At 53.7% G+C, this 15,362-nt stretch overlaps 1 protein-coding gene across 5 annotated transcripts in view; it reads right to left on the reverse strand.

Moving 5' to 3' along the window:
• LOC148443030 (uncharacterized) overlaps positions 1 to 15,362 on the reverse strand; it is a 107,602-nt gene that overhangs the window by 58,323 nt on the left and 33,917 nt on the right. For all 5 annotated transcript variants that reach the window (XM_088463379.1, XM_088463382.1, XM_088463378.1 and 2 more), the window contains one exon: positions 13,261 to 13,386. In XM_088463379.1, the coding sequence (XP_088319505.1) occupies positions 13,261 to 13,386 (126 nt within the window). The remainder of the gene's footprint in view (positions 1 to 13,260; positions 13,387 to 15,362) is intronic.

The raw sequence follows: 15,362 nt of genomic DNA on the forward strand, positions 1-15,362 counted from the left end.
AGCATGGTACCAATAACCGAACTGGAGAAGCACCGAGACCTCAAGACGGCTGTCTCAAGAGCCACGCCGTCAAAGACAGCCGACCCAGATCCGGGTAAAGGCAGGGCCCCTGAGACAACAGGTCCCGACGCTGAGGAAGAAGGTACGGAGCGTCGATGGAGAGACACCTCAGATCGGAGTACCAAGGACGTCTGGGCCACGCCGGAGCTACCAGCACGAGCATGCCACCGTCCTGCTTGAATTTCCGCAGAACCCGAGGAAGCAGGGATATCGGAGGAAACAGATACGCCAGGTGAAACGTCCATTTCACCGACAGCGCGTCCACCAGACTTGCACCTGCGTCTCTTGTCCTTGACCCGTAAACGGGCAACTTGTGATTGTGACGGGAGGCCATCAAGTCCAGCTCCGGCAGTCCCCACCTGTCCACGAGTAGCTGAAACACCTCTGGGTGAAGCGACCATTCCCCGGGATGCACGTCGTGACGGCTGAGGAAGTCCGCCTCCCAATTGAGGACTCCGGGGATGAAGACCGCCGAGATCGCTGGAATGTGACCCTCCGCCCAAGTCAGGATACGAGACACCTCCGACATCGCTGCCTGACTGCGAGTTCCGCCTTGGTGGTTGATATACGCCACCGTGGTGGCGTTGTCGGACTGCACCTGTACCGCCCTTCCGTGAAGAGCGGGGCCGGACGACTGCAGGGCCCTGTATACTGCCCGCAGTTCCAGGATGTTGATGGGGAGAAGTGCTTCTTCCGCTGACCAACGACCCTGAAGCGACAAAGAGCCGGTCACTGCCCCCCAACCCCGGAGACTGGCATCCGTCGTGAGCAGGACCCAGTCCGGGATCCAAAATGGGCGCCCCTCGACCAGATGAGCTGTCTGAAGCCACCAAGCCAAAGATTGCCGAACGTCCGGAGACAACACCAGCACCTGAGAGCGGATCCGGTGAGGTAACCAGTTCCATTCTGATAGAATCAGCCCCTGCAGGGGCCGGGAATGGAACTGGGCAAATTCCACCATGTCGAATGTCGACAACATGGACCCCAGAACTCTCATAGCCGAATGGACCGACAGGCGGCAACGGCTCAGGCAACTGCGTATCCGCAGCTGTAGGGAGGCGACCTTCTCCGGAGTCAGGAAGATCCTTTGCTGACGCGAATCCAGCAGGGCTCCCAAATGAACCATCCGCTGTGATGGAATCAGGGAGGACTTTTTCCAATTTATCAACCACCCGTGTGCTTGCAGGCAAGCGATCGTCAGGTGGAGATGTTGAAGCAGTACCTCCGGGGAGCTCGCCAGCAACAGGAGGTCGTCCAGATACGGCAGCAGCCGTACATTCTGGTTCCGAAGATGTGCGGCCATGACCGCCATAATCTTCGTGAACACCCTCGGTGCCGTGGAGAGACCAAAGGGTAGCGCCCGGAACTGATAGTGGTGTTGAAGGATAGTGAACCTCAGATACCGCTGGTGTGAAGATGCTATCGGAACATGGAGGTAGGCGTCCTGGATGTCCAGGGACACCATGTAATCCCCCGGTTCCATCGCCAGAATGATGGAACGTAACGGTTCCATCCTGAACTTGGGAACTCTGAGGAATTTGTTCAGAGACTTCAAGTTGAGGATAGGGCGATGAGAACCATTGGGTTTCTGCACCAGAAACAGAGACGAATAATACCCCGTCCCTCGTTGTGATAGAGGAACGGGAACAATGACCCCTGCTTTCAGCAAGGACTCTATAGCCTCCTGAACCTGTAACGCCTTGGTCTTGTTCTGAGAAGGACTTGTGCAGAAAAACTGGTGGGGTGGTCTGTGCCGAAAAGACAGGGCGTACCCCTGGGAGACCACTTCTCGAACCCAGGCATCCGTGGTGGTATTGTGCCAGCACTGGGCAAATAGAAGTCGGCCTCCCACTCTGAGGTCCCCCAGAGGGAGGCCCGTCCCATCAGGCCGCAGGTTTATCTTCCTGCTTGGAAGAAGGGCGCCGAGCACTCCAGGCTTGCTTCTTGGGTTTAGAGGCCGTCTTACTCGCAGACTGTCTCGGGAAGGACTGACCTTTCGCCTTACCCTGAACCCGAAAGGAACGAAAAGCCGAACTCCGAACCTTAGCAGGCAGTGCCGCCGAAGGGAGGAAGGCCGACTTGGATTTAGCCAGGGTGTCCACTATTTTGTCCAAGTCCGGACCAAATAGTAATTCCCCATTGAAAGGTAAGGCCTCCAGACCTTTCTTTGAATCAGAGTCCGCTCTCCAGGACCGCAACCATAAGGATCGGCGGGCAGACACCGCTGCAGCCGATACCCGCGAGGTCAGCAGACTAGCATCTAAAGAAGCTTCTCCAATGTAAGAAGCAGCGTCCCTCATTTGTCCCAACAACGCCCGCTGGACATCCGGAGCGTCGTCCGGGAAGGTATCTTCCAATGCATTGGCCCACCCCTCAATGGCCTTGGCCACCCAGGAGATGGCAATGGACGGTCGGGCCACCGCCCCGGAGAAGGAGTAAATAGACTTTAAGCAAGTCTCAACTTTCCTGTCCGTGGGATCCTTCAGCGAGGATATCGACGGTAATGGTAAGGTGGCGCCCCGAGTTAAACGGGTGACATGGGAATCCACCGCCGGTGGAGTTTCCCATTTTTTACAATGTGCCTCAGGGAAGGGGTAATTAGAAGCCAACCGCTTCTGAGGAAGGAATCTCTTACTGGGTGCCTGCCAAGCTACCGCCATATGATCCGTCAACTGATCCGACAGGGGAAACACCGCAGAAGCCACCTTAGTTTTTTTGAAACTAGGAAACTTCGACTTAGGAACCGGTGCCTCATCCTCTATAAGAAGAATAGCTCGCACCGCCCTAACTAGTGCTCGCACAATAATGGACGACTTGGTATCCATTTCCTGGACCGAGGCGTCCGAGTCAGTGTCATCAGGGACCTCCCCATCATCTGAGGAACCCTCTGAGTCCGATACCTGAGCAGCCCGTGTCATGAGTGGGCGTTTTGAAATCCTAGAAGGCATGTCAGTCTTCAACATTGACTGAAAAGCAGAGGAAGCGGCCGCCAAATTTTGCACGGAGTTGGAGAGCACATCCACCCATGGTGGAGGAGTCGCCATAGGGGCCTGAAAAGGTACCACAGGCTGCTGCGGCACAGGGGAAGCCTGTATATACATAGGCAACCCCGCATAGGGACCTACTGATTGAGACCCAGGAGGACTCCGCAATAACTGCGGGACACCCGGGGAATGGGGGATGGTCGGCTGGGGCAACGCCCTAGTAGGGAGAGCAGTCGGGACCGACAGACGGTCCGCAATAGACACCAGCACTTGAGAAAACATCGCCCACGGTGGTTCCTGCGCCAGAGAAGGTCTGGATGGGCCAGGAGCCACCTGGCACCGACTACACAGGCCATCCTGTGACAAATCCTCCCTATCTACTCCTGCAGAACAGCGTCCGCAGGAGGCCAACACCGGAGCCACTGAGCGCTCAACCTCCTCGTCTGACATGACAGAATATATTATATTGTCAAAAAATATATCTGGCAACAGGACAGAAGAAAACGCACTCACCGGTGTGCTAAACAACAGCCCACAATACGGCACTGTGTAGCACACAACTGTATGTGACGGACCTCACAAATACGTGATCTATATAAGTGAGGTCAGTAGAAACGCCCCTCCCCCACACACCTGTAGGGCTTGTAGGAGAAGTAAAGGGATAGGTATAAGCTGACAGTAAGCGGAAAATTAGCACAGACAGGCAGCACTAGCAAAAGTCACATACCATGCAGAAGATATACTCACTGCACCTTTACACTACAATCAACCTGCCCAGATTCAGTGTCTGGGAGGGCTATAGCGCTGTGTACGCTTTCCTTAATCAGGGGAGAGGTACACAGGGGGACCGGTCCGCGTGCTCCCTGAAGATCTGCGCTGCCACTATGAGAAAATGGCCGCTGGAGACCTCAGAGGAGGAGTGGCCGAGGAATCTGCAGCTCAGCGACGCCAGACTCCGTGCTGAAAGGCGCGCTGAGCTGAGGGGAGGAGCCGCTGACAGGGAAGGCTTCCTCCCCTGGCTAGCATATTAACCCCAGGGCTTGCCGGCATCCCGCTTGCCATATATCCCTGGTGGTCTAGTGGTCCCACGGGTTATTCCTCCTCAGAGGGGGAGCCCGCCGCCACCGCTAGCTGCCCCCGGTCTGTCCCCTAGGACCGGGGGCAAAGGACTGCATTTGCAGGCAAAACCCACGAGCCGCCGCTAATCGGCGACTCGCGGCTTACCTTGTCCCCGGCGACTCCGGCAGCAGTCCAGGGAGGGACCCAGAGTCCGGCTAGTATGGACTCTGGCCTCCGGCCGCGATCCCCAGTGCAGTACTGGCGTCGCGGCGCCAGCGGGGAAGGAGAGCGGCAGCGTGGGCGTCTGCATAGACAGCCCGTCGCTGCCACACTGGAGCCTCTGTTGTAAAATAAAAATCTAACAGGCTCTTTTTTTTTTTTTTTAAATAAAAATAGAAAGCTTTTGGGGGCTGCTCCTGCAGTCCCCCTGCGCAGGTGACCCGACTCCGGCCGGGCACCAACTCAAACTGAGGTGCTGTGGCCGGGGGCGGGGTATAGAGGAGGACGGACCCAAGTGCATCCTGGGAGCAGCTAAAGCTTTAACTGCGTGGTGCCCATGGATCCAGATCCAGCTATACCCCAAGGTCAACCCTGTGGACCCCCTATGGACCCTGAAGTAGAAATAAGGACGCCCACTTTACCTTACACACATCCGTAATTCTTAGGAAGACTGCAAAACCATTGCTAGCATCGTACAAAAGTATGGACCGTGAACCAAGTGGCTGCACTGCAAAGCTGAGAGGCGAAGCACCTCTGCGAGCAGCTCAAGAGGTACCAACCTAGCCAGTGAAATGTGACGAAATGGGAATAAGCAATGACCAACCACTGGCCACATATGGCTAGAGTTTGCTTAGAAACAGACCAGACTCGTCTGACAGCATCAGAGCACAAATAGGGAATTTGTGCAGTCGCCGTAAAAGCAACATACATCTGGAGAGCTCGAACCACATCAAGTAATGGGAAGTAATATCATGGGCCGATAACACAGGAACCACAATAGTTTCATTTATGTGGAAGGAGGCTTTGCGCGAAGCTCAGCTCTATTATCATGGATGATGAGATATGGGAAGCAACACGATAAAGCCCAAAGCTCTGACATCCTCCTAGCTGAAGCCAGAGCCAAAAGTAGAAAAGTCTTCCAGGGAGGTCCACCTCCCCCAGGGGTTTAAGCTCAGCTGACTGGAGGAACATCAATACTAGATTGAGATCCCAAAGTGCAGTAGAAGACACAAAAGGTGGCTGGACTCACAGTATGTTCTGGCGATACTCTGAAGATCAACTACTCATGTGGAACATGTAGGACCTAAATAATAAAATAATAACATAAAACAAGTTTCCAACCCAGGACAAACCCCTTTCACACTGCGGCACCACACCGTTCACACCGGGCCCAGGTCTGCAGTGACCCGGGTCTTCTGGCGTTGCAGTGGACGCTTGGAGATTAAGTAATATCCAAGTGCCACTGAAGCCAGCTAATCAGCTACCACGTGGCACGACCCGACGCATCGTGACCCGGAACGCGCTGTCTACAATACAGGGTGACACGGGAACGACCCGTGCCCAACCCAGCAAGCTAGCCATGTTGGATCCCCGGGTTGATCCGTTTACTCTGACAATAATCCAGGGTTGATGCGCGTTCATGTGAACTTACCCTTGTTATCTCTCTTTCTTCGAAGTCCATAGGGTTGACCTTGGGGTATAACTGGATCTGGATCCACGGGCACAACGCAGTTAAAACTTTAGCTCCCTGGATGCACTGGGTCCATCCTCCTCTATACCCCACCCCCGAGCCACAGGCACCTCAGTTGGTAAGTAGCCAAGGCCAGAGGAGGAACAACAGAGAGAAGGAAGACTGGAACACACAAGAACCATACTCACAGAAAGGGAGACGGAAAACCGGTGACCAGCACCACAGCACATATGAAGCCAGGTGCGTAAGGGCGGGTGCCCTGTGGACCCTATGGGACTACAAAGAAAGAGAGATAACAAGGGTAAGTTCTTACCATATCTCATTTTCTTCTTCAGGGTCCATAGGGGGGTCCACAGGGTTGACCTTGGGGATGTCCCAAAGCAATCCAATTCAGGGCAGGGACGCTACTGCGCTGAGAGGAGAATCCGGCGCCCAAAGGAAGCATCCTGAGAGGCGAAGGTGTCAAACACATAGAACCTCAGAAAGGTCTGGATGGAAGACCACGTGGCCGCCTTACACAGCTGAACAGCCGAGGCGCCACGGCGAGCTGCCCACAAGGGGCCCACAGACAGAGTAGAATGAGCCTTAACAGAGGCTGGAACAGGCAGGCCCGCCTGTGTATAAGTCTCCGAAATAGCAAAATCTAGCCAAAGTTTGTTTGTTGACTGGCCATACCCTCTTGTGAAATCCAAAGACGACGAATAAGGAATCTGACTTCCGAAGGGAACTAGTCCGGTCCACATAATTTTTGAGAGCACGGACCTCATCCAAGGAGGCCTCACCATCCGAGAGGTCAGGTGACTGAAAGGCCAGCACAACAATTTCCTGATTAATGTGGAATTTAGAAATCACCTTAGGTAGAAAACCTGGACGAGTGTGAAGCAACGCCCTGTCCTGGTGAAATATCAGAAAGGGAGGACGACAGGACAGCTCCCCAAAGTCTGACACCCTCCTGGCCGAAGTAATCTCCAGGAGAAAAAGTCTTAGTAGTCAACCACTTGAGGTCCACCAACTCCAGTGGTTCGAATGGAACCGCCAAATCCCAAGGAGCCACTGGAGGAACAAAGGGAGGCTGAATTCTGAGAGCACCCTGGAAAAAGGAGCATATATCTGGTAGCGGAGCTATCCTTCGCTGAAACCACACCGATAGTGCAGAAACATGGACTTTGAAGGAGGCCAGACGTAGGCTGAGGTCCAGACCAGACTGAAAGAACGCCGGAATCCTAGAAACACAAAACACTTGAGGATCGTAATTTCTCATGCCACACCACTGAAAATAGGTATGCCACACTGTGGTAAATCCTGGCTGTGGCCAGCTTGTGTGCCCGCAGCATCGTGCTGATGACCGACCTAGAGAAGTCCTTGGACCTTTAGATGGATGTCTCAAGAGCCGCGCCGTCAAAGACAGACGACCCAGATCCGGGTAAAGGACCCTGAGACAACAGGTCCGGACGTTGAGGCAGCAGGAACGGAGTGTCGATGGAGAGACTCCGAAGAGGAGTACCAAGGACGTCTGGGCCAAGCCGGAGCCACCAGCAGAATCGTACCGCCGCCCTGCTTGAATTTCAAAAGAACTTGAAGAAGCAAGGATTTCGGAGGGAATAGATATGCAAACTGGAAGGTCCACCTCACCAACAGAGCGTCCACCAAGCTTGCTTCGGCATCTCTTGTTCTGGAACTGTACACTGGCAACTTGTAATTGTGACGGGAGGCCATGAGGTCCACCTCCGGCAGGCCCCATTTGTCCACAAGGAGTTGAAACACCTCTTGATGAAAAGACCATTCCCCCGGATGCACGTCGTGACGGCTGAGAAAGTTCGCCTCCTGGAATGAACACTGCCAAGATGGCTGGAAGGTGGCAGTCCGCCCAAGGCAGAATGCGTGACACCTCCGTCATCGCTGCTCGACTGCGAGTGCCCCCTTGATGGTTGATGTACACCATCATGGTGGCGTTGTCGGACTGAACCTGCACGGCTCTTCCCTGAAGAACGTGATTTGAGAACTGGAAGGCCCTGTACACGGCCCGAAGTTCCAGAATGTTTATCAGGAGAATTGCTTCTTCCGCTGTCTAACGGCCCTGAAGTGAGAGTGGACCTGTCACTGTACCCCAACCCTGTAGACTGGTGTCTGTTGTGAGAAGAACCCAGTCCGGGATCCAAAAGGGTTGACCCCTGGTGAGATGAATTGTCTGAAGCCACCAAGACAGAGACAGGCGCACCTCCGGACACAACACTAGCATCTGAGTCCTGATCCGGTGTGGTAACCCGTTCCATTTGGATAGAATTAGCCCCTGCAGTGGCCTGGAATGGAACTGGGCATATTCCACCATGTCGAACGCGGACACCATGGACCCTAGAACCCGCATTGCCGAGTGAATAGACACCTGGCAACTGTTCAGGCAACTGTGCATCCGCAGTTGTAGGGACGAGATATTTTCCGGGGTTAGAAAGATCCTCTGCTGATGAGAATCCAGAAGGGCTTCCAAATGAATCATCCTCTGTGAGGGAATTAGGGAGGACTTTTTCCAATTTATCAGCCACCCGTGCGCTTGTAGACAAGCGATCATCAGGTGTAGATGTGGTAGAAGTACCTCCGAAGAGCTCGCCAGCAACAGGAGGTCGTCGAGATACGGCAGAAGTCGTATACCTTGGCTCCGTCGATGGGCAGCCATGACAGCCATAATTTTGGTGAATACCCTTGGAGCTGTAGAGAGGCCAAAGGGCAGTGCCTGAAGCTGGAAGTGGTGCTGCCATATAGCAAACCACAGATACCGCTGGTGTGAAGGCACTATGGGACCATGAAGGAAGGCATCTTGGATGTCCAGGGAGACCATGTAATCCCCAGGTTCCATAGCCAGACTGATGGAATGCAAAGTTTCCATCCTGAATTTGGCCACTCTGAGGAACTTGTTTAGCGACTTTAGATTGAGGATAGGCCGATGAGACCCATTGGGTTTCTAAACCAGAAACATAGTAGAGTAGTAACCTGTCCAGCGTTGAGAAAGCGGAACGGGAACAATGACAAAAACTGGTGGGGAGATCTGTGACAAAAGGATAGGGCGTACCCCTGAGAGACCACTTCTCGGACCCAAGCATCCGTGGTGGTATTGCACCAGCTCTGGGCGAATTGAAGAAGTCGGCCTCCCACTCTGGGATCCCCTAGAGGGAGGCCCGTCCCATCAGACGGAAGGGTTAATCCTCCAGCTTGGAAGTAGGCGTCTAGCACTCCAAGCTTGTTCCTTAGGTTTAGGGGCGGCCTTGGCCGCCGATTGCCTCGGGAAGGACTGACCTTTGGACTTCCCCTGAGAACGAAAGGACAGAAATGCAGAGGTCCTAGCCTTTGCAGGCACAGCTGCTGATGGCAGAAAAGCTGACTTAGACTTTGCCAGGGTGTCTACAATTTTGTCTAGGTCTGGGCCAAACAATATCTCTCCACTGAAGGGCAAGGCCTCCAGGCCCTTCTTGGAATCAGCATCCGCCCTCCACGAGCGTAACCACAGACACAGCTGCGACCGAGACTCTGGAAGTCAGTAGACTGGCATCCAAAGCCGCCTCACAAATATAAGCGGTGTCTCCTCTCATCTGTCCCATTAAAGCTCTCATAACCTCAGGAGCTTCTTCAAGAAAGGTATCCTCCAGCACATTGGCCCAGCTCTCAATGGCCTTAGCCACCCAGGAGATAGCCATGGAGGGACGGCCCACAGCCCCTGAGAGAGAATAGATTGATTTCAAGCAAGTTTCCACCTTCATGTCCGTGGAATCCTTTAGGGAAGAATTGGAAGGCACAGGCACTGTAGCACTCTTGATTAATCAAGTAACGTGAGAATCCACCGCAGGCGGAGATTCCCACTTCTTGCAATGACCTGCAGGAAACGGATAACTAGAAGCTAAACGTTTTTGCGGCTGAAACCTCTTACTAGGCGACTGCCAGGCCTCTGCCATGTGATCTGTCAACTGGTGAGAGAGAGGAAAAACTGATGAATTCACTTTTGCCGGTTTGAAATTCGGCTATTTGGATTTAGGGGCTTGGGACATCATCCTTTATATCATTGAATGGATCGAAGCGCCCTTTCTAATGCTGGCACATTAATAGAAGATTTAGGTTCCACTTCCAAGACAGGGGAATCCGAGTCAGAGCCCTCAGGCATATCCCCATCATCCGAGGACGCATCTGTGTCTGACAGTTGTGTAGACTGGGAAGGCATAACATGGCGTTTAGATGCCTTCTGAGGCTTGTCACTCCGTAGCATAGTCTGAAAGGCCGAAGATGAGGCCGCCAAACTCTGGACTGAACTGGAGAACACATCCACCCAAGGTGGCTGACCAGCTTGCGGAAGTCCCTGGAAGGGAATGACAGACTGTTGAGTCACCGGAGGAGACTGCATATAGAGCGGTAACCCCTGATAGGGAGCAACAGTCTGAGGCCTAGGAGTAGACTGCAATAATTGCAGGATACCCTGAGAGGGGAGGATGGCTTTTTGGGGTAGTCCCATATGGGGGAGAACGGCTGGGACCGCAAGGCGATCTGCGAAGGAGGCCAGCAACTGAGAAAACACCGCCCAAGGAGGGTCCTGTCCCATAGTTGGGGGGTTGGAGGGACCAGGCAACTGCTAGCACCTCACACATACCCCATCTTGAGAGCAATCTTCCTTTCCAACCCCTGCAGCGCAGCGCGTGCAGGAGAGCAGAATGGGAGCAGCGCAGCGCGTGCAGGAGAGCAGAGCGGGAGCAGCGCAGCGCGTGCAGGGGAGCAGCGCAGCGCGTGCAGGGGAGCAGCGCAGCGCGTGCAGGGGAGCAGCGCAGCGCGTGCAGGGGAGCAGCGCGTGCAGGGGAGCAGCGCGTGCAGGGGAGCAGCGCGTGCAGGGGAGCAGCGCGTGCAGGGGAGCAGCGCGTGCAGGGGAGCAGCGCAACGCGTGCAGGGGAGCAGCGCAACGCGTGCAGGGGAGCAGCGCAACGCGTGCAGGGGAGCAGCGCAACGCGTGCAGGGGAGCAGCGCAACGCGTGCAGGGGAGCAGCGCAACGCGTGCAGGGGAGCAGCGCAACGCGTGCAGGGGAGCAGAATGGGAGCAGCGCAGCGCGTGCAGGAGAGCAGAATGGGAGCAGCGCAGCGCGTGCAGGAGAGCAGAATGGGAGCAGCGCAGCGCGTGCAGGAGAGCAGAGTGGGAGCAGCGCAGCGCGTGCAGGAGAGCAGAGTGGGAGCAGCGCAGCGCGTGCAGGAGAGCAGAATGGGAGCAGCGCAGCGCGTGCAGGAGAGCAGAATGGGAGCAGCGCAGCGCGTGCAGGAGAGCAGAATGGGAGCAGCAGAGCGCTCAATTTCCTTATCAGACATGGCTGACTAAATTAAAATATTTTAAATATATTGGGAAGCCCAGTAGCGCACAACTGTTGAACCCACAAGCATGCAACACACAGGTCCACAGATATGGTACCGTGTAGCACGCAACTGTATGTGACAGATCTCACAAATACTTGAATTTATATAAGTGAGATCCCACACACCTGTCAGGACAGTAGGAGGAGAGGGATAGGTATAGACTGACAGTATTTAGAAATAAAGCACAGACAGTCAGCGCTAGCAAAAGTCACATACAATGCTGAAAGTTAATACTCACTGCACCTTGTCACTACAATCACCCTGCCCAGAGTCAGTGTCTGGGAGGGCTATAGTGCTGTGTACACTGTCCTAGCAGGGGAGAGGTACACAGGGGACGCTGCCCAGAGTCAGTGTCTGGGAGGGCTATAGCGCTGTGTACACTGTCCTAGCAGGGGAGAGGTACACAGGGGACGCTGCCCAGAGTCAGTGTCTGGGAGGGCTATAGTGCTGTGTACACTGTCCTAGCAGGGGAGAGGTACACAGGGGACGTTGCCCAGAGTCAGTGTCTGGGAGGGCTATAGTGCTGTGTACACTGTCCTAGCAGGGGAGAGGTACACAGGGGACGTTGCCCAGAGTCAGTGTCTGGGAGGGCTATAGTGCTGTGTACACTGTCCTAGCAGGGGAGAGGTACACAGGGGACGCTGCCCAGAGTCAGTGTCTGGGAGGGCTATAGTGCTGTGTACACTGTCCTAGCAGGGGAGAGGTACACAGGGGACGTTGCCCAGAGTCAGTGTCTGGGAGGGCTATAGTGCTGTGTACACTGTCCTAGCAGGGGAGAGGTACACAGGGGACGTTGCCCAGAGTCAGTGTCTGGGAGGGCTATAGTGCTGTGTACACTGTCCTAGCAGGGGAGAGGTACACAGGGGGACCAGTCCACTCACGCGCCTGGGAGATCTGCGCTGCAACCTATAGACAAAGATGGCCGCCGGAGACCTCAGGAGGAGTGGCCATAGAAGGAGAGCAGCTCAGCGACGCCAGACCCGAGCGGAAAGGGGCGCTGAGGAGAGGAGCCGCTAAAGAGGGAAGGCTGCCTCCCCTGGCTGGCTATTAACCCCCGGGATGCCACTTCCGGCAAAGTTCCCTGGTGGTCTAGTGGACACGCGGGGTATGGGGGAGGCTTGCCGCCACTGCCAGCGTCTCCAGTCTCCAGAGACCGGAGGCAATAGACTGCATAAACACGGCAGCAGTCCGGCAGCAGTCCTGGGAGCCCGCAGAGCCAGTCTAGCACAGACTCTGGGGTCCAGCCATGATCCCCAGATCTGTACTGGCACCGCGGCGCCGGCGAGATGAAGGAGCGCCAGCTTGGGCGTCCGATGCTGCCGCTCTGACGAGTTTAAAAGTAAAAAAAAAAAAAAAAACTAAAAAAAACCTCAGAAAATAAAAAGAAGCTTAGGGGCTGCTAATCAGCCCCCCTGCGCTAACAGGGACCCGACTCCGGCCGGGCACCGACTTAAACTGAGGTGCCTGTGGCTCGGGGCGGGGTATAGAGGAGGATGGACCCAGTGTATCCTGGGAGCCCGTGGATCCAAATCCAGCTATACCCCAAGGTCAACCCTGTGGACCCCCTATGGACCCTGAAAAAGATGGGACAGGAGGAATCAGATACATCAGTGTAACTCAGTAATAGATGGGAGGAATCAGATACATCGGTGTAACTCAGTAATAGATGGGAGGAATCAGATACATCGGTGTAACTCAGTAATAGATGGGACGGGGGAATCAGATACATCAGTGTAACTCAGTAATAGATGGGAGGAATCAGATACATCGGTGTAACTCAGTAATAGATGGGACGGGGGAATCAGATACATCGGTGTAACTCAGTAATAGATGGGAGGAATCAGATACATCGGTGTAACTCAGTAATAGATGGGAGGAATCAGATACATCGGTGTAACTCAGTAATAGATGGGAGGAATCAGATACATCGGTGTAACTCAGTAATAGATGGGAGGAATCAGATACATCGGTGTAACTCAGTAATAGATGGGACGGGGGAATCAGATACATCGGTGTAACTCAGTAATAGATGGGACGGGGGAATCAGATACATCGGTGTAACTCAGTAATAGATGAGACGGGGGAATCGCATACCTCATTCACTAGGTGAAGGATCCCTAGAACTAGCTTCATGATTTGTTCCATCAGATGTTTCTTTTCATTAATTTGTCTATCAAGCGGCAGACACATCGCACTGTCCCCTGCTGTCACCATTTCATCCTGGAAGGAGACATGACATCCAAACCATTACCAGTGTACAAGACATCTACATCCACATAGCACATTAATACAATATAATGATCCCATGTACGCTGGGCCTGCTTCAGACACGCTCGCAAGTGCTTGAGCGCTCGCGAGTGGGTCGATGGTGTGCTCTGCGCACACGCGCAGTGGCCGCACTGCGCGTGCGCAAGCCCAGGAGCGAGAGAGAAATTCTCTCGCTCCGTGGCTCTCAACAAAAGGGGCGGCTGTCGATGTTGATCGACAGCTCGCCCCGTTTTGTAGGCGTGGCGGAGGGGGTGGCTTCACAAACGGAGGCGTTCCCATGCGAACGCCTGCCGTTTGTGGGCGGCCCCACTGACATCACAAGTGATGTCAGTGGGAGAGCTTCTGGCTCTACTAGAGCCAGAAGCTCTCTGGGGCTTGCGGACACGAGACCCTACCACAAGGGTCTCGTCGCAGGCCAAGACCATCGCGACCATCATCCTGGCCGCTTGCAATAGCTGGGGGTGGTCACCCACAGCTATGCGAGCGGCCAGGAGGCCGCACAAAAAAAAACAAATAAACGCCCTGATTCAGAGCGAGCGTCCGGCTCTGAATCAGGTCCTTTGTGCGGCAGAGGAAAGTAACCTTTATTGTATGTAGGGGCCACTATATCAACCTTCAATGTTACATACACAAGAATGAAACTGATCACAACCAGCAGCATCAAAATAATACGTCATCAATGTGAAAATAAAACAATGTTGCAGACAACTTGTAGTATGTGTGACAGTGCACATTGATAAATAGTTTCAAAGAGAACAAACAACCTCTCTAAATATAAAATTAATGATAACTGAAACATGATACGAGGAATCCCAGAGTATGCCAATAGGGAAACATTTCTCCAAAGATGCAGAAACAAAACCTAGAAACATTTACAATGACAGTGAGAGCATGACAGGATCTTTGCCAAAACGTATGGAAAAAATGTCCTGAAAAGCAGAACGTCCTGTTGGAGACAAATGAGGATCACAGGTTTAGATATGTACCATTCACTGTACAGACTACACTATATAATAACAGTTATGGTAGACTTACCTTTGATAACGCTTTCCTTCGAGGTCCATAGAGTTCACAGGTATACTATGGGAATAATGTGGTTGGAGCGATCGAGGCACCAAACAGTTAAGCTTTCAGCTTCCAGGATGCCTCAGGTCCTCCTCCACATATACACCGCCTGGACCCGTACCTGGGGACCTTGTGGTTGTGACGGTATGCCATGAGGTCTATGTCCGGTAGGCCCCATTTGTTCACTAGGAGTTGAAAAAACCCCGGGTGGAGAGACCACTCTCCGGTGTGTATGTCCTGACTACTGAGGATGTCCGTTTCCCAATTGAGGACTCCCGAGATGAATATTGCAGAGACAGCCAGAAGAGAACGTTCTGCCCAAACCAGAATGTTTGTCACTTCCCTCGTGGCTGCATGACTTTGTGTGACTCCCTGATGGTTGAGATATGCTACTGTGGTCGCGTTGTCGGACTGGATCTGGACCGGCCTGCCCTGAAGCAGGTCATGTGTCATGATGACTGCTTTGTATACTGCTCGAAGCTACAGAATGTTTATGGGCAGATGACTTCCCTGATTTCTCCATATTCCCTGAAACGTATGATAACCGGTCACTGACCCCCATCCGTGAAGACTCCCGTCCGTGGTGAGAAGCACCCAAGTTGGGATACAGAATGGGTGACCTTTGTCTAGACGATCCTTTTGTAGCCAACACGAGAGAGAGAGACGAACATCTGGAGTGAGAATGATCCTCTGGAACCTCATTAGATGATACTGTCCGTTCCACCGGGAGAGAATCAATTTTTGAAGAGACCTGGAGTGGAACTGAGCATATTCCACCATGTCGAAGGTGGATACCATTGACCCCAGGATCTGCATCGCCGATAGAATGATAGAGTAGCAGTTTGCGTACTCTCAATGATAAA

This window comes from Taudactylus pleione, unplaced genomic scaffold (assembly GCF_031769625.1).
Source record: "Taudactylus pleione unplaced genomic scaffold, aTauple2 ptg001351l, whole genome shotgun sequence".
Classification (NCBI taxonomy): Eukaryota; Metazoa; Chordata; class Amphibia; order Anura; family Myobatrachidae; genus Taudactylus; species Taudactylus pleione.